Genomic DNA, 19618 nt, shown 5'->3' on the forward strand with positions numbered 1-19618 from the left:
CTTAGCCTTGATGTTTTATGTTCACATCCTCTGAGTTTAGGGAGACACCATGGGGCTTTCTTATCCCCCAAGGCCTCTACCTGTCCTGCTTCATTTTTCAAAGAAAGACTTAGAGTTAGGATCAAGTCTGGGGTATCTGTTCAGAATCAGACTGGAGGTCGAGTTTTGGAGGAAAGCCCTGGAGCCTAGAGCACACACAGTTATACGTACCTTGGGAATGGTGGGGAGTGATTAGCAACTTGTCAGTGGAATGAGGGAGCATGACCCTCTTCTAGGACCCTTCCATTATGGAAGTGACCTGGCTGGATGACCAGGAGCCACTATTCTCGGTGTCCACGGAAGATCAGACAAGAGAGAATCAGTATGATTGGCAACAGGAAGCACTTCAGTTAGACACAGGAAAATCAAAAACTTCCTACAATGAAGGGATCACATCACCAATGGAAGCCTTAGAGCCTCCTTTGTGCAGATTCTTAAGGAAAGGGGGAAGCAAGTTCTCTAGCCTTACCTGAAGGTAGATAGATGGAAGAGACGACCTCTCTTGGGTCCTCCCAGCCCCAGGACTCTAGGATTCTCTCAGGGAACCTGCCCTGACTAGCACTTTCTTGCTCAGTTCCTTCTCTACTCGCCTTCTCTTTGAACCCGTTCTCCTACTTGGCACCCTCTGTCACTGCAGGGCTTTTGGAAGGTGGGTCTGGGCAGAAGAGTACTCCTGATCTGAAAAGGGCCTACCTACCCCTGCTCAGTTTCCCCATCCCAACCAACCAGTCAGAAGCAGCACGGGCAGCCTTCAGATCCCAGGCCCAGATTCAGCTGGGTTCTTTCTGTTCCAGTCAAGCTCGATCCTCCCTCCAACCTGCAGAGCAGTGTCAGCTCTAGAGGCTGCTTCATTTCCTGGAACCCTCCAATCGAAGAGCTGTACAGGTCCCTCAGCTACGAACTGGCCTTGAGGCAGCCCGGGGAAGCCTGGGAGGTAAGGATGCTGACCTAGACGTGTCAGCATCCCCCAATTTCCCCAGCTTGGGAAGCCTTTTGGGTGGGGGTGTCTCTGACATAAGTCTTTCTTAGCCTCTCTAGCCTGCTAGACCAAGCCTAATATCAGCATCCCCATTCCCCCTTTCCCTTTCCCCTAAGTCTTTCTTTAGCACCCAAATTGCATGGTACCCGACCCAGAGAAGTGGGCATAGACCCCCCCGCTACTGTCTAAAGGCTGCTGACCTAAGACAGACATCCTGATACAAAGGTGCAGGAGGCCAAGACTATGATTGCTATAAGGCAGGAATGGTCTGAGAGATACTCACATCCATACAGAGTGGGCCTATGGGGGTTATGGGGCCCTGTGGAGGCCCAAGATCCAGGCTCTCTGCCTTGGGCTTCAGGCCTGCCCACTGACATGTGTATGAATTCCCCACAGCGGGCAAAACATAAAGATCACATTGTGGGGGTGACCTCAGCCACCATCGAAGCCTTCGAGTTTGGCCCTGGCTTGACCTATGAGGCCCGGCTGCGCTGTCGCCTGGGCTCCCAGGAAGTAGGTGAACCCCTGGGCGATGAGGAAGACATTTTCAGCTACAGGAGCCAATGGAGTGAGTGGAGTCCAGTCCTGCAGTTCCAGTCTCCCAGCTCTCTAGGTAAGGTGAGCTGCTATTGCTCCCCTGGGAGCTTTCCAGGTTTCCAGCTCTCTGGGGGAGCTGCCGAGTCTCCCTTCTAACCAGTGGGAACAGGGAGAGCTTCTGTTTTCTCATAACCTTCCTGGGGCAGGCCCTGCATTCCCTGGCACAACTGATGTCCAGAAAAGAATAGAACTCCTTTCACCCACTCAGAGGGGTACAGAGTCCTTGTGTCCAAGCTTCCCATCTTTTCCTAGCTGTAGAGGTAGGGGCACAGTCATGTTGAGGAAAGAGACTGAGAGTCAGGATCCAAAGTGACCCAAGAAGCACTTATTTTTTAAAGAATGTTTTTATTTGGGGAGTAGCTAGGTGGCACAGTGGTTAGAGCACCAGCCCTGAAGTCAGGAGGAGTCCAGGACTTGTGGTCTATCCACTGAGCCACCTAGCTGCTCTCTTAACATTTTTTTAAAAAATAATTTTTGAGTTCCAAATTCCCTCCTTCCTTCTCCTCCCTTCCCCCTCCTTGAGAAGGCAAGCACTTTGATATAGATAATACATGTATAATTACACAACACATATTTCCATATTAACCATTTTGCAAAAGAGAATATAGAACCCCCCTAAAAAAACCCAACCCAAAACCCAGAAAAAAAGTAAAAAAAAAGTATGCTTCCTTCAATTTGTATTCAGATTCTTTCTCTGGAGGTGGATAGCATTTTTCATCATAAGTCCTTTGGAACTGTCTTTTAACATCCACTTATTAAGTACCTACTATATGGAAGGTATTGTGCTAGGTGCTGCGCATAGAAAGACAAAATGGAAAAACAGTCCCTTCCTTCAAGGAGCTTACATTTTAATGGAGGGAGAAGGATACAACATGTAAACGGGTAAGTGTATACATGATAACTTGCTGAAGATTAATGAGAACAGGAAAGGCTTCTTGTCTAAGATGGCGCATGACCTTTGCCTTGATGGACACTAGGAAGAGCTGGATTACTTTCCAAGCCTTGCCACTGACTTTACCTTGGGCAAGTCACTTCCCTCAGAGCACCAATTTTCCAATCTGTAAAATGGGGTGATCTCAACTATAAGGTTGTGTGGTTTCTCCTCCCTCGTACTGATGCCTTGGAGTTTCAAGTTAGGAAACTTCCAGCAGCTCAAGTAGGACAGATCTTGGTATTCTGTTCAGAGACAGTTATAACAGGGTACCCAAAGCCATTCACTTCATTTTGTTTTACCAATTTTCAGCATCTTGAACGTGGCAAATTAGTGTCCAGCATACATGTAAGTCCTCAGCAAAAGCTTGCTGATTATGGAGGTCAGCTTTGTGTTCATGGAGGACAAATCAACAAAGCCCCCTCCCTCCCCACACACCTTACCTGTCCGTCTTTCTTGGGAAGGCCACAGACTGGGCCTCCTTACTGGAAGATGGTCTCATCTAAGGGTACACAGGGTGATCAGGGGAACCCCCTGCTCTATCAGCCTGGGGCTCTTTGCATGGTGGGCATGTGCACTCTGGGTCCATGGGGATAATAGACTCGGGCTCTGATTCAGCCGATTGGGGAAGAGGGTTTCCCCCTGCTACAATAAAGTCATAGGACTTAGAATTAGAAGGGACCATAAAGGTCATTCATAGTTTGACTTTCTCATTTTACAGAGTGAGATCCACAGATGTTAAGTGACTTGTCCAAGGTCACACAGCTAGCATTTTTATAATGCTTTTACATTGCAAAGTGCTTTACAAATATCATCTCATCCTCACAGCAACCCGGGAGGCAGGTGCTATTATCATCCTCGTTTTACAGATGAGGAGAATGACTCGGGCAGAGATTAAGAGACTTGCCTAGAGTCTCACAGCTGGTCCTTATTAGAGGCTGGTTGTGGACTCCAAGGTCCAACGCTCTTATCTTGATTTGTGCCAAACCAAGTCTCAGGGCTGAGATCTTGACTGAGAATAATGTTCTTTCCACTATACCTAGCTGCTTCTTACTGTTTGTGGTCTGGCCTTAGGGCACTGCCAGGCTTGCTCTTTCATCAAAACCAAGGCATGCACGGGCATCATTCCTTACAGCAGGCTGCACTAAAATAGACAGAACCACAAGGCTCATCCCTAGCACAATAATAACAACATCAGCACTTCTTAATGGTTTACAAAATATTTTGTCAGTCAGTCAACAAACATTTATTAAGTGCCTGTGCTAAGCACTGGGGTGTACAATGGAGGGCCACAACAGTCTCTGCCTTCAAGAAGCTCATATTCTAATGGAGGAGACAACACGTAAACCTACTAGGTGCAGATCAGCTAAATAGATGGATGGGGGAATCATCTGAGAGGTCATTAGCTAGGAGCTGGGGGAACCTCACCATAATCCTATGGGGTTGATGATAAAAGCACCATCCCCATTTTTCAGAGAAAGGAACTGAAACTAGGAAAGTAGAAGTGACAGGGTTAGAACTAGAAGGTAGCCTGGACATCACTTAATCCACCTCCTCTCCCCCTTACCCATTTTAGAGATGAAGAAACTGGGGCTCATGAAAGTGAAAGGACTTGCCTAAGGTGATCCAATTAATCAGTCAACCTGTCGATAGGATCAGAGCCAGAACTTATACTCAGATCTTTTTTAAAATTCAATTTTTTTTCTAATTAACAAGCATGTATTTTCTCTCCCTTCCACGTCCCCTCCCTGCCTTGAAAAAATTAATAAACTTTCGTAACAAGGGCAGCTAGATGGCACAGTAGATAGAGCGCCGGGCCTGGAGTCAGGGAAGATCTGAGTGCAAATCTGGCCTCAGACACTTACAAGCTGTGTGACCCTGGATAAGTCACTTAACTCCAATTGCCTCACCAAAAAAAAAAAAAAAAAAAAGAGGTGGGTAGCCTGCTTTATCATCAGTCCTTTGGAATCATGGGTAAACCCACCCAGGTCTCCTTTAGATCGCTCTTCCCTACACTCTCTAGATCCTGTTTCTACATGGAGTTGGGATTTTAAAATTTGGTGCTGGGATCATTTAGTTCAATCCTCTCATTTTACAGGGAGAGGAACTGAGGCACAGAGAGTAGAGTGGCTTGCTCAAGTCCCCATAGTTAACAGGGGAGCACAGCCACAATTCAAACCTGTGGTCTCTGACTCCAAATCTGGTGCTCTTTCCCCTAGACCGCAAGCCACAGGATTCAGATTATCAGTTTACGCTGCGGTATGTAACATCCACTGGACCCTCACCCGGCCAAGTTCTTTGGTTCTCCATGTGGGCTGCTAGTTGCTAGGCTCCCAGCCAGTACCTATGAGAAACTGTAGCTGTTCTCACTGCACCTTTTCTCTTTTCTTGTCCTTTTTTCTCCTTGTCCCTTTTCTTTTCTTTCTTTTTTGGCAATTGGAGTTAAGTGACTTGCCCAGGGTCACACAGCTAGTAAGTGCCAAGTGTTTGATCTGAGGTCAGATTTGAACTCAGGTCCTCCTGAATCCAGGGCCGGTGCTCTATCCACTGTACCACCCAGCCATCCCTGAAACTGTAGCTGTTGGTCCTGCCCACAAGTTGTAGAAGGGAGCATTCTTGTTATGATTCACTCTCATCTCTTCATGTTTCCCAACCTGAATTCTAAGAGGGCTTGGCTTTGGCTGGGCCTCAACTCTGCTGAGGGTGCTAGCTCCCCAGATATTCTGGGTGGGTCAGAGCTTAGGAATGGGTTTGTGCGCATTTCTGGCTGCAGGTGGTAGTAGAAGCAGCTGGAGCTCACTCTGCAGAGAGCCCTGAGAAGTGCCCGGTTCAGGGCTGACTCTGGGTCCAGGCTGCACCAGGCTGACAGTTGACTTGAGCACAGCAGCTGGCATTGACTGATAAGGACCGCTCTGGGCCCCTACACCCACCAGGTGTATGAGCCGGGGCATAAGCATGAGCCCTTGGCCAGGTGGTTGGTCACCCGTGGGGGAGGGCCTCTCTGTGGGGCATGTAGAGACAAAGAGTTGCTGTCTCTCATGAAATTCTTAGAGTTCAATCCTTAATAAAAGGATTTGTCCTGTGAAGTTTTGATTCAGTCAAAGGGCCGCAGTTGAGAACCTAGAGGGCCTCAAGGCTGCAGGTTCCGCACTCCTGCTTTAGACTGACGGAATGAATCTATGGCTCCATTTGACTGCCTCCACATATGGTTACTGAGAGCACCTTTACAGGCAATGGGAGACCGTGAGGAGCCCATGCCCATGATGTATTTTTGAGCTGATGTTTAAGTAACACAACTGCTTGATGCTAAAAGATCATGAGTGCTTTATTGTGTCAAAATGGAGCTTATTCAAGTCTTGGCCCAAGACAAAATCTTGCCAGAAGTTCATTAGCTCAGTTTGAAAAATTGAGAACCTTATGTGATATTTTACAACGTCATTTTACAGATGAGGAAACTGAGGCACAGAGCTGTTAAATAACTTGTCTAGTGTCTCACACCTAATAAGTATCTGAGGTGAGATTTGAACCCATGTCTTCTCAATTCCAAATCCAGTGCCCTAACACCCCATGTTGCCTCTCCTAGACTAGTTGTCAGAGACCTTGGTTAGATTCCCAAATCCAACACTTAGTAGTTCTATGACCTCGGACAAGTCCTTTAAGTTTTCTGAGTCTCAGTTTCCCCATCTGAAATATACAAACAATAATATTTGCATTACTTACCGAGCAGGTTGTTGTGAGGAAAATGCTTTGTAAAGTCCTATGTATGTGTGAGCTATTGTTATTATTATTATTATTCTCCTGTTTAAGAAAAGGGCAATTTAAGGAGACAGGGGAATTGGGTAAAGGGAGGAGGGAGATGCCAAGAATAGAAGATAATTGGAGGGAGGAGGATTTGCTCAGAAGCCCCTGAGAACTGCTCGTTATGCCATGGCATACAGCCAGGAGTAGGTGTCAGGGACTGACTTCAAGTTGGGGAGGTGGGGCCTTGGAACTCTCCAGGATACGAAGGCAAACGAAGCCTAAATGACTGGACAGACTGACAGATGAGGCCCATAGAGTAAAAGCCACAGAGCATCTCCATCAGCAGCCCTAACTCTAGGGGTGTTGGTCTCTCTCTCTAGGTACAGCTGAAGGCTAAAGCCTTGGCTTCTCACTTTTGCCTTCTGGGTGGGGAGAGCCTTCCAGGGGCAGGTGGAGGGGAGCAGGTTTTCTGAGGCCTGACGTGGAGAAAGCCTGGGCTGTGGCTGCATCATTCATAGTGGGTATTTGGGAAGGGAAGATCCAGTCATTCAGTCAGTCAATAAGCATTTATCAAGCACCTACTGTGTACCAGGCACTGCGCTAAAGGATACGGGGTATAAAGAAAGGTAAAAGACAGTCCCTGCCCTCAAGGAGCTCACTATCCAATGGAGGAGACAACAAAAAACCACTATGTACAAACAAGCTATAGATAGCACAAATTTGAAATAATCCAAAGAAGGAAGGCACTAAGAATTTCAATTAATAGGATCATGGACGACATTCCAATGGACCTTTAAGATCATTTAGTTCAGCCCTTTTATTTTATTAGAGAGGAGTAAACCAAGGCCCAGAAAGAATTAAGTGACTTGCTAAAGTCACACAGATAAATGGGGCAGCTAGGTGGCTCAGTGGATAGAGCACTGGACTGGGAATCAGGAAGACTCATCTTCCTGGGTTCAAATCCAGCCTCAGATACTTACTAGCTGTGTGACCCTGGGCAAATCACTCAACCCTGTCTGCCTCAGTTTCCTCATCTGTAAAACGATCTAGAAAAGGAAATGACAAACCACTCCAGTGTCTTTGCTGAGAAAACCCCAAATGGGGTCGTGAAGAGTTGGAAATGACTGAGCAACAACACAGCCAATAGCAGAGTTGGGATTTGAACCCGATTCCCCGGTTCCAAATCCAAAACCCTTTCAGGTCTCTGCATTCACTTGCTCTCCCATTCAGTTCAATTAAAATTATTTCCATTCAACTTGAGAAGTCTTTCCTGAGCACCAACAATGTCCAGCAATATGCTAGAGTGTGCTGGGGAGACAAGAATCAGAAGACATGTTCTATGTGTCCATGTAGCACCTCAAAGCCAAACCTCCCCATCTAAGGCTGGGGATCCATATGGTATAGTGGAAAGGTCATAGGACTTGGAGCCAGAGGTTCTGGGTTCGAGTCCTACTTTACTTTTTAGTCATATGGTTCTTCTTGTTACTATTGTTCAATTTTTTTCAGTCATGACCCCATTTGAGCTTTTCTTGGAAGAAATACTGGATTAGTTTGCCATTTCCTTCTCCAGCTTATTTTACAGGTGAAGAAACTAAGGCAAACAGGGTTAAGTGACTTGCCCAGGGTCACACAGTTAGTAAATGTCTGAGGCTGGATTTGAACTCATGAAGACCTATCTTCCTAATTCCAAGCCCAGTGCTCTATCCACTGCTCCATATGGTCCTTAGCAAGTCATTTAACTTCTCTGAATATCAGTTTCTTCATCTGTAAAATGGGGATCACAACCTCTGCCCAACTTTCCTCAAAGAGCTGTTGTGAGCATTGAATGAGATTATGAAATGAACGTGCTTTGGAAAATCACACAAATGCCTAGCATTAGCACTTTCTGATTTGTGAGACAAGGCAATCCATGAGGGATATCAGTCAAACATTCACAAAGTACTTTGTGATTCACATACATACATTCACATACATGATCTCATTTTATAACCACGGCAATCCTGAAACCCACACAGATCACTCCAATATTAAGTCATCTCCCTTTTACAGATGAAGAAACTGAGGCCCAGAGAAAGAGAGAGACAAAATGACTTACACAAGATCACAAATCGAATTAAGACGATGACATAAGACAGTAATTGGTTTGTGTTTAACTGTGTGGTACAGACATTGTGTTCTCCTCCCTCTGACAAGCTGACATAATGAGGGGAAAATCTTCAGCTCCTGAACTTCTATTCTCTCATCTCCATGGAGGTATGTCTTCCTCTCCCTTCCAAAAAAAAAAAGTCCGTTCTCACAGAGAACTCTAGAGATGAGCACAGACTCATGAGATTTTTACTGTCTTAATGCCTGTTCTTTACTAGATACTCTGATAATACTAATACTAATAATAATGACATTAACAGCTGGCATTTGTATAACACTTCAAGGTTTGCACTTTAAATGTGTGACCTCTTTTTATCGTCACAACTGTAGGAGGTAGGTGCTATTATTATCCCCATTTCAGAGATGAGGAAGCAGAGGCAGACAGAGGGAAAGAAGCTTATCCAGACACAGCTAAGAAGTATCTGAGGTCATATATGAACTCAGGTCTTCCTGACCCCAGGTTCAGTGTCATACCCAGTGAGCTGCCCAGCTGCCTGGGATAACACAGGCAAGCCTTGATCGTCAAACACCAGATTGCTTTTTCTCAATCCTCACCCACCTTGACTTTTCTTTCTGCAGTATTTAATGCCACTGACGACACCCTACTTCCGGGGAATCTTTCCTCTCTTGACTTCTCTGACCACAGGTGATCTCTTTTGCTGTTCCCCATCCTTCTCCTGCCTCTCTGCCCTCAGCCCTCTTCTCTCTCTACTCTTTTTTAACATAGTGACCTCAACCACTTCCATGGCTTCAATTACCACCTCCATGCAAATTCTCCCCAGAGCTCTAAATCCGATCTCTAATTGTCTGCTAGACATGTCCACCTAGATACCCCACTAACACCTCAAACTTATTATGTATATAATAACAAAACACAAGAAACAATAATAGAAAGGGAAATCTCATTCCAAATAACTACAAAATGCATAAAATATCTGGGGATCAAATTTTTTATGTCTCAAACGGATCTCAACATCTCCCCTTCCTCCTGACTCACCCATTTCTATTGGTGGTACCACCATCCCTCTAGTCACCTGGGTTTGAAACCTGAGTCATCTTTGACACTTCCTTCTCCCTCCCCGTCTCTTAGCAACTCCTTTCAAGCCTGTTTCCGTAACATCTCTTGCATTTGCATCCTCTCCACATACCCTTCCACCATCCCAGTTTAAGCCTGCATCACTTCTTGTCTTACTGTTACTATTGTAATGGCGCCCATCCCCTTCCCATTTTCTCCCCCCTCCAACCTATCCTCCACATAGCTGCCAAAATGATCTTCTTCCTGTAGAGGTATGACCGTATCGCTAGCCTGTTCAAAAATCTTCAGGAGTTCTCTATTTCCTAAAGCATAAAATATAAATTCCACAGCCTGGCACTTAAGGATTCCCACTGTCTTGTTACTTCTTGAATCTCATTTCACATCGGTACCTTTCAGGTGTTTTATGATACAGCTAAAGTAGACTTCTTATTTCTTACTAGCTGTTCTTCATCTCATCTCATCCTTTCCCACCTTCATTGCATTCCTGCAGATGGTCTCACATGCCTGATATACTCTCCCTTTTTGTCTCTGTCTGTTCAGATCCTTCCTTTCCTCCAGGTAGGCATTTTAGAAATATTTAGTGGGTTGAATTCACTGGAAGTCTCCAATTTATCAAGGGACTGTTCTCCAAAAGTTCACAGGTGAGTTGGTTCTTTAGCACTCAGAATACCTTTTGTCTTTTAAAAAGAGGTTTGCTTTTTTCGTCCTAGTCTTTCTCCCTCTCTTTCACTTTCATTTTACCCTCTCCAAATCTCCCTGTTTCCTCACGTACCTTTCCCCATAGAAAGAGTATTATCAATTCAATTCAACAATAACTACTTACTAAATGCTGGGGATACTTTGAGAGGCAGGACCCAGACTTTGCATTGAAGACATTAAAAATGTAATGGGAGAGACGAGAGGTACATAAATCATTATATATTAGATACACAGAATAAGTACATGATAACTTTAGTGGGGAAGGCACTAGTGGCTGTAGGCACCAGGAAAGGCCTCCTACAGAAGGTGGCATTTGAACTGAATCTTAATGCTAAGTGGTAGGTAGGAGAAGACAGAGCATTCCAGACACAGGGGATGGCCAGTGCAAAGGCCCCTTACCACCCACTGCCTATTGGACGTTCCTAACCAGATGTTCCAGATGCATCTCAAACTCAGTATGTCCAAAACAAAACTCATTATCTTTCCTTCCAAACCTGTCCCTCTTCCAACCATCTTTCCAATCTTCCAAGTTTGTAACCTGGGTATCGTCACTGTCCTCACTCTCCTTGACCCCACTTACATAATTGGTTGCCAAGTATTGCTGTTTCTACCTCCACAACACTTCTCCTAATCGACCCCTTCTCATTACTCACACAAGTTTCACCTTGGTTCATGTGTCCATCACCTCCTGCCTAGAAAATTGCAACAGCCTCCTCTTTCGTCTCTCTGCCATGTCTCTCCCCACTCTAGTCCAGTCTACAAGCTGCTGAAAAAGTAATTTTCCTTAAGCATACATCTGAACGTAATAATTTCCCTATTCTATCAACTCCAGAGATTTCTCATTACCTCTAGGTTAAAATACAAACTCTTCTATTCAGCTCCTGAAACCTATAGCAAATGGTCCCAACCTATCTTTTCAACCTCATTGGACTTTACTTTTTCCACACCCTACGATCGAGCCAGACCGGCCTTCTTTGTCCCTCACACATGACCCTCCATCTCCCATTTGTACTGCCTGTGCTACATGACTGGAGTATACTAGCTCCTTTCCTCTGTCTCATAGAGATCCTCTCTTTCTTTAAGACGCAACTCAAGCATCGTCTTTTCTATGAAGCCTTTCCTGATGCCCTCCATCTGTTAGTGTTCCCCTGCAAGGTTTATATTTATGCTATATATTTTTATATATACAACATACTACTGTCTCCCCCATGAGAATGTAATCTCTTTGCAAGTAGGAATTATTTCATTTATGTAATTGTAGCATCTAGTAGAGTACCCGTTACATAAAAGGTGCTTCAATAAACACTTGCTGATTGTTTGAAGTAGACCAGTAGCGTGAAAAGGGCTAGAAAGGTAGTTGTAACCAGATCATGGAGGGCTTTGATTAGGAGCGCTAGGTTAGGGGCGGCTAGGTGGAGAGTAGATAGAGTACCAGCCCCGGAGTCAGGAGGACATAAGTTCAAATCTGGTCTCAGACCAGAGACTTAACAGGTCTCAGACCAGAGACTTGACACTTACTAGCTGTGTGACCCTGGGCAAGTCACTTAACCTCAACTGCCTTGCAAAAAAACAAAAAACAAGTGAGAAGTGCTAGGATTGGGAATTTACCTTTTATTTGGTAGGGGTGGGAATGGGGGAATTAAAGGTTTTTCAGTTGAGTGACATGATTATAGCGACATATTAGCTTTGAAGATGTATGACAGATGGGTTTGATCAGGAAATAGACCAGAGGGCAGAGAAGCCACTTAGGAGATTAGTATGATAGTCTAGGGAAAAGGGAAGGAGGGACTGAACTGGGACAGTTGTGGTGGGAGTAGAAAGAAAGAGACTGATTCCAAAATGGGTTCATGATTTAGATATAAAGGCTGATACTAAAAGCAAATTGGGAGAGCAAGGAATAGTTCACGTCAGATTTATGGAGAACAGAAGAATTAATGCCAAACAGGAGACAGAGAACACTATGAAATGCAAAATGGATAACTTTGATTATATCAAATTGAAAAGTTTTTGCACAATGAAAGCCAATACAACCAAGATTAGGAAGGAAGCAGAAAACTGGGGAAAAATTTTTTACAACCAGTATCTCTGATAAGGGCCTCATTTCTGAGTCAAATCTATAAGAATATAAGTCATTCCCCAATTGATAAATGGTCAAAGGATATGAACAGGCAGTTTTCAGATGAAAAAATTAAAGCCATCTATAATCATATAAAAAAATGCTCTAAATCACTATTTAAAAAAATTTTTTTTTTTATTTTTTAGTGAGGCAATCGGGGCTAAGTGACTTGCCCAAGGTCACACAGCTAGTACATGTCAAGTGTTTGGTCTGAGATCAGATTTGAACTCAGGTCCTCCTGACTTCAGGGCCGGTGCTATATCCACTGTGCCACTTAACTGCCCCTCTAAATCACTATTGATTAGAGAAATACAAATCAAAATAACTCTGAGGTACCACATCACACCTATTAGATTGGCCAACATGACAAAACAGGAAAATGATAAATGTTGGAGAAGATGTGGGAAAATTGGAACACTAATGCATTGTTGGTGGAGTTGTGAAATGATCTAACCATTTTGGAGAGCAATTTGGAACTATACCCAAAGGGCTATAAAAATGTGCATACCTTTTGATCCAGCAATAGAACTTCTAGGTCTGTATCCCAAAGAGATCATAAAAATGGGAAAAGGACCCACATGTACAAAGATAATTATAGCAGCTCCTTCTGTGGTGGCAAAGAATTGGAAATTGAAGGGATGCCCATCAATTGGGGAATGGCTGAACAATTTGTGGTATCTGAATATAATGGAATACTATTGTGCTATAAGAAATGATGAGCAGGTGAACTTCAGAAAAACCTGGAAAGACTTGTATGGATTGATGCTGAGTGAAGTGAGCAGAACCAGGAGAACATTGTACACAGTAACAGTCAGATTATGTAATGACTAACATTGATAGACTTAGCCCTTCTCAGCAATGCAAGGATCTAAGACATCTCTAAAAGTCTCACGATGGAAAATGCTATCCACATCCAGAGGAAGAACTATGGAGTTTGAATGCAGATCAAAGCATACTATTTGCTCTTTTTTTCTCTTCTGTTTTATTTTGTTTCCTCTTTCTGGTGGTTCCTCCTATTGGTTCTAATTCTTCCTTACAACATGACTAATGTGAAAATATGTTTCATAGGAATGTATATGTAGAGCCTATATCAGATTGCATGCTGTCTTGGGAAGGGAGGCGAGGAAGGAGGGGGAGAAAAATGTAAAACTCAAAAGCGTATGGAAGTGATTATTGAAAACTAAAAATAAACTAATTAAAAAAAAAAGAAAGAGACTGATTCAAGAGTTACTGTGGGAGTAGAATAGACAGCTTTTGGCTGAGGATCGGCTATAGGGGTTAAGACAGAAGAGTCCAAGATAGATCTCTAATTTTAAGCCTGAGGGACTGTGAGCATGATGGTATCCTCGACACAAATAGAGACATTAAGGGATGGGTGATACTTTTGGGAAAAGGCAATAAGTTCATTTTTTGAGCACATTATTCATGGTGGGTGGGCTACCCTACAAAGACCTATTTAACCCTTAATAAAACTGAAACATTCTATATCCATTTGCAATGAAAAGTACAGTAATTGAAAATAATGCTGTTTCAAAGGAGGTAAGATATTCCTTCCCCAATCCCTCTACCAATCTAAGAGATGACAGCAAGTCAAATATTCATACATCAGGGATTTTCCTGTGCCAGTGCTAATTCTCTATGTGATACTTTCCAAAGCATTTTCCAAATATGCTATTTCACTTAATTCTGTAAGATAGATAGCAAAGGTAGACTAAAAACTTCTTGGGGCAGGGGGGAAAGACAAACTATATTATGTTTCATTGTTACCCAAAGTGCCTAGTATAAGATTGGAACTCCAAGAGGCTTAAAAGTTTAGTTGATTTGCCCAAAGTTGCAAAAATAACTCTACAATAATGATAGCTCGCATTTTATATATTACTTTACCATTACAAATCTCTTTGCATGTTATTTCATTGGATTTTCACAATACCCCTGTGAGGTTGGTATTGTAAGTATTATTATCCCCATTTTATAGATGAGAAAACTGAATCTAAAGGAAAATATAAGACACATGGCTAGTAAGTGGCAGACTCAGGGCTAGGTGGTGCACCAGTGCTGGGCCTGGAGTCAGAAAGACTCAAATTCAGCCTCAGACACTTGTTAGCTGTGTGACCCTGGGCATGTCATTTCACCTCCGTGTCTTCATCTGTAAAATGGGGATAATAACAACACCTACCTCCCAGGGTTGTTGTGAGAGTGAAATGAAGTAATATTTGTAAAGTGATTAGCATGGTATAATAAGTGCTATACAAATGTTAGCTGTTATTATTCATAAACTGCTGAAAATACTGTCAATGCTCTGAGGGAAAGCCTCAGTTCTCCTGCCCTACTTATACCTCTGCTTGAACCCAGGTCCCCAGATTTCAAGTCCAAGACCCTTTTCACAACATTCAATGCTGGTTGCTAAGGTGACTTTATTTATAATAAGACATCTGGCCATTGCCATCTGAGGCTTCAGTTCTTGTGAACAGCAGCATTTGGATTCATCTGTTCATTTTACTGGCAATGGGGGAAGGATCGTTTTCCCAGAAGATTACCTGACAGTGCTAATGGATTGGTGGTTTGCTGTCTTCCAGGTGTCTCCTCCCCACCCCAACAAGGCCCCATCAACACGATCATCATTTTCGCCATCTTCCTTTTCCTGATCAGCCTGCCTTACATCCTTTTCAAGTTATTTCCCAGGTAGAGGACTGCAGAGAAGACTGGGTCTAGCTTTCCCAATCATAGTCTATAAGAACGTCCAGGCCCCTCACTTGGGAGCCCATTGGGAGCAGAATGTCTACCTATCCCTCCCCAGACCTCCAGCCACAGACCTTTTTGGGGGAGGAGAATCTTGACATTCCATCAATTAGGAGATTGGAGTTCTGAGATGGAAGAAGCCCTTCGGACAGAGCCATAGCTGGGAATTCAGACAGTGAGGAGGAGTCTACGTTCTCCTCCCCACCAAACGAATCCCAGTTCTGTGCAATTGAGTAGGGACAATCTGTGGAAAGAGGCAGAGGAGGGGGAGTAAGTCTGCCACAGAGAGGAAGCATATCTCCCTGTTGTTGGAGACCCGCTGGCAAAGTCTCAAGAATTCTCCCCTAGTTAGGGCTCTGCTGTGCAGTGTAATAGAAATAATGCTGGTTTGGGAGACAAAGAACCTGGGTTCGAATCCTGCCTGTGATCCTTACTATCTATGTGACCCTGGTATCCCACACATATAAGTCCAAAAGTTCAATGGGTTGCCTGCCTTGAGAGGTAGTGAGTTTCCCATCACTAGAAGACTTCAAACAGAGGTTGGGTAATGATTTGTCAGGCTTGTGGTGGTGGGGATTCTTTGGATTAGATAACCTCTGAGCTCCTTTCTAACTCTCAGATTCTTCAAGGATTCCTTGCCTCTCCTTGTCCCTTTGGCCCCTCCCCCCACTTTGGTTTTTGCCTCATCCCACCCCGGCTCCCACTAGTACTCCCAGTACCCCTTGCCCTAGCTGATCTTTCTTGCCATTTCTCTGCCGCCCTCCAGAGTGAAGAATACCTTCTACCAGAATGTGCCCTCGCCTGCAGCTTTCTTCAGGCCCCTCTACACTGTACATAATGGAAACTTTCAGGTAATCTGGGAAACTCATGCCTTCTCCCATGCCCCAGGGTCTAGATAGACACTGTTCCTAGGGTTCTTGATGGGCCTCTAATGCTTCTCTTCCTTATTGGTGGCATTAGATAATGAAAAGATCATTGGGAGACCCAATGGACCCTTAAGACCATGAACTGGTCACTTCTCTGATCCTCAGTTTTCTCACCCATAAATGGGGATAATAATGCCAATAGTAATAATAGTTAGAATTCATATAGCACTTTAAAGTTTGCAAAGTACTTTATAAATATCTAATTTGATCCTCATAACAACCCTGGAAGAGTTATCATCCCCATTTTACAGACGAGGGAACTGCCAGAGGTTAAGTAACTTGCCCAGGGTCACACAGTTAGAAGGTGTCTGAAGCTGGATTTGAACTTGGGTCGTTCTGACTCCAGAATCGGTGCTCTATCCACTGCTCCACATAGCTGCCCCCTGGAAGGGACCTCTGAAAGTCATCTGGTCCAACTGGTACCTGAGCAGAAATACCCCGTATAATATCCCCAAGAGTGGTCATCCATCCTCTAATTGACAACTTCTGATGATGGGAAACTCACCACCTCATGATGTAGCCTATTACTTTTGGAAAGCCCTGTTAGCAGGGTTTTCCTTGTATTGACTTAAACTCTGCATCTGCAACTTAGTACCTCTAGATCTGCCCTCTGGGGCCAAACAGAGCAAGTCTGATTGTTTTTCCCACATGACAGCCCCCCAAATACTTGAAGACAGCCACCTGGATGCCCTGCAGAAGCTGAGAGTTGGAAAGGATCTCAGAGGTTATTTAGTTAGTCCAACCCAAGAATCACCTCCTCCTAACAACATTCCTAACAAGGCGTTATCCAGCCTCCGTTTGAAGACTTCTAGTGACAGGGAACTCACTACCTCTTAAGGCATCCCATTAGACTTGTGGGCTGAGACATGTGGGACCCAACATTTTTTCCACAGGAGAGCCCCATTTTAACTGTCAGGGCATCTTGCCCTTTCAGTGCCTTCATGAACCACTTCCTTCTACCTCCTATTACACTGCTTATTCATATTGCTCTTGTCTTTCTCTTTCCCAGAGGCCCCAGACCTTTTTTTTTTTTCCCACATAAACTGTCTTCCTACTAGGCTTCTTTCTCAGAGCTAAATATTCTCAGTCCTTCAACCAATCCCCATATGATATAGTTTCAGATCTCACTATTCTGATGGCCTTCCTTCAGGTTGTCGAGAGAGAAACTGAACACCAATACTCTGGACATGGCCTGATCAGGACAGGAGACAGGACTACTATCACCTTTCCATTCTAGCTAGACACTATACTTCTTTTAATGCAGGCTAAGATCCTATTAGCTTCTTTTTTTTCCCTACTAGCTTCTTGGAAGCCACATCACACTTCTTTCACATTAAGCCTATCCTCCTCTTCCACTGAGGCCCCCAGATCTTTTTCTTATCCACAAAAATTGCCTTCTAACTATATCTTCCTCATCTTTAATAAGTCTCTTGTGTGCGTGTGTGTGCACATATGTGTGCGTGTATGCGTGTGTGTGTGTGTGTGTGTGCCAGAGAAGAATAAGACATTGTTGTTACCATTAACGATCTACCACAGTCTAGTGATTGTGCTATGTGTATGGTGACTCATAACCAGCAACATTAGACATTGTATAATCAGTGCCAGATAAGAAATCTTTATTTCCTTCAAGACTCAACTCAAGAAGCACCTTCTACATGAAATCTTTCTTGATTTTCCCCACTAATGCTCCCTCCCCAACTACCTTGTATCTATATTGCATTTCCTTTCCCATGTACACATTGTCTCCGCTTGTAGGATGTAAGCTTCCTTAAAGCAGGAACTGTTTCATTTTGTCTTTGTATCCCCAGTCCTTAGCATGGTGTCAAGCAGAGAGTAGTTCCTTAATAAATGCATGTTGATTGATTAAAAGAAATGCTCAAAGTCCAAGAGAGAGGACACCTCTTGGCTGGTGGGGATGGAGGGGTGGACAAGGAAGAAAAGGTAAGATTGGGGCCAGTGCTTGAAGGATTTCACTAATCAGGAGTAGAGAGCAAAGGAAGGACATTAGCAAAGGCATGAAATCAGGAAGTACGCATGGACAGTGTGTGTTAAAATGAATGAGTGAATACCAGCTGAGTGAAAGTCAGCTGGGTGGGAGCTTTAGAACATGGTTTGGCATTTGTGTGACTAATTGGTACATGATCCAGTTTGGCCGAGGGGAACCTCATGCCTCCATTCAGATGTTTCTGCTTGTGTTTCAGACGTGGGCCAGATCTGACCTCCTTGGTCCCCAGCTCAGAAGGCAGGGGGCCACAGAGAGGAGGGTCTTGACCAGAGATGAGCTCTTGGGCTTCATATTCCAGGAGTCGATTTCTCAGCTCACCTGCTTCCCAATGAGGCCCAAGAAGGTAGATGTCATGGAAGAGAAGGATGCCTACAAGCCCAGAGGACCTCCTCAGGAGGCAACCCAGCAGGACCCAGAGTCTAAGTACCTCAGTGTTGAAGAACTGGAGACTTGGCGGCTGCCTGGGGTGGTGATAGACGGGCACAGTGATAGTGGTGATGCTGAGGGCCAACCAGACTTCCCTGGAGTCAATCAGGCTAGTTCATTAGCTATCAGATGCCCTCCCATTTCCCTGAAGCAAACGGACCAGACCCTGGAGAGCTGCTCCACCAGCAATAGTGATTATTGTACCCTGAGTGGCAGTGAGATGCCCCAGGCCTTGGCACCTGCTGGAGAGCTACAGGGCCCAATGCCCAGCATGGGTCAGTGACTCCCTAGTCTTTCCAGAGCAGGCTCCATCCTGGGGCCCACCAACATTCAGGTATCCTTGCCTAGCCAGCGCAGAGGACTCCTGGGTAAAAATGTCAATTTTTAAGTGGCAATGGGGTCAGACACCAGGAGGCCAACAAAGCTTGTTCAGCTCTCCAGGAGCCATAAGTTTCTGTACCTATGAACATTCCCTCACCTCCCTACTCTCTCCTAGAGTGGAGTATGAGAGCCCCTCTCCATCCCCGAAATCCATCCAGATGGCATCCTAGGCCCAACTCCTTTCCACTCTTCCTTCTGTACCCAAAGTGCCAGAACTTTTCAAAACTAATTCAAATGAGTTCAGCTTGACAGATCTTTATTATGCCTATGTGCATAGCATTAAATTCTTAGCAAAATGGACAAAAGTTTCAGCAAGTCCCTGCACCCCAACTTGGGGTCGAGGGTCTTGCTCCCAACTCTAGGCCCTGAGTCGTCCTTCCTCAGCTAATTGTTCAATCCAACCCAACTTTCATGAAACACCTACTGGGGTCAAGGCACTGGCATTGGGGATATAAAGACAAACAAATGGATGGTTTATGCCTTTTTTTTTAAGGTCTTGTCTCTTTCACCATTCCTGGTGTGTCAGAGCAGGGGGTGAGAAAGGAACTGTGCTGGTTTAATCCCTGACCTTGACCACATCCCCAACCCACAAGCCTTTATACACATGGGGAAGGGGTTAGAGGAAGTAGAGTTGGCAGATGTCTTGTAGAGGTTTATATCCCTTCAAAGTTGGTGGAGTAGAAAGGTACTGCTGCTGCTCCCTGAGCTCCTTCTCATAGAACCTTCTCTCTTTCTCCTTCTCTTTCTCTTTCTCTTTCTTGTCCTCTTCTGCTCTCTTATTCTCTTTGTTTCACTGATCCTTTTGTCTTAGGTCTACCAGTTGCCCCCTCTGGTCTCTGGGTTGTACATGTTGCTAAA

The 19618-nt window shown here is 44.5% G+C and overlaps 1 protein-coding gene across 1 annotated transcript in view; it reads left to right on the forward strand.

The window, feature by feature from the left end:
- LOC114043616 (interleukin-9 receptor-like) overlaps window positions 1–19185 on the forward strand; it is a 32328-nt gene extending 13143 nt beyond the window's left edge. The window contains exons 5-9 of the mRNA XM_027862689.1: window positions 834–973; window positions 1415–1631; window positions 14860–14965; window positions 15789–15873; window positions 18150–19185. Of these exons, the coding sequence (XP_027718490.1) occupies window positions 834–973; window positions 1415–1631; window positions 14860–14965; window positions 15789–15873; window positions 18150–18662 (1061 nt within the window). The 3' untranslated portion in view covers window positions 18663–19185. The remainder of the gene's footprint in view (window positions 1–833; window positions 974–1414; window positions 1632–14859; window positions 14966–15788; window positions 15874–18149) is intronic.
- Window positions 19186–19618: the final 433 nt, after the last annotated feature.

Source organism: Vombatus ursinus, unplaced genomic scaffold, assembly GCF_900497805.2.
Source record: "Vombatus ursinus unplaced genomic scaffold, bare-nosed wombat genome assembly UNPS02014770.1, whole genome shotgun sequence".
Taxonomy (NCBI): domain Eukaryota; kingdom Metazoa; phylum Chordata; class Mammalia; order Diprotodontia; family Vombatidae; genus Vombatus; species Vombatus ursinus.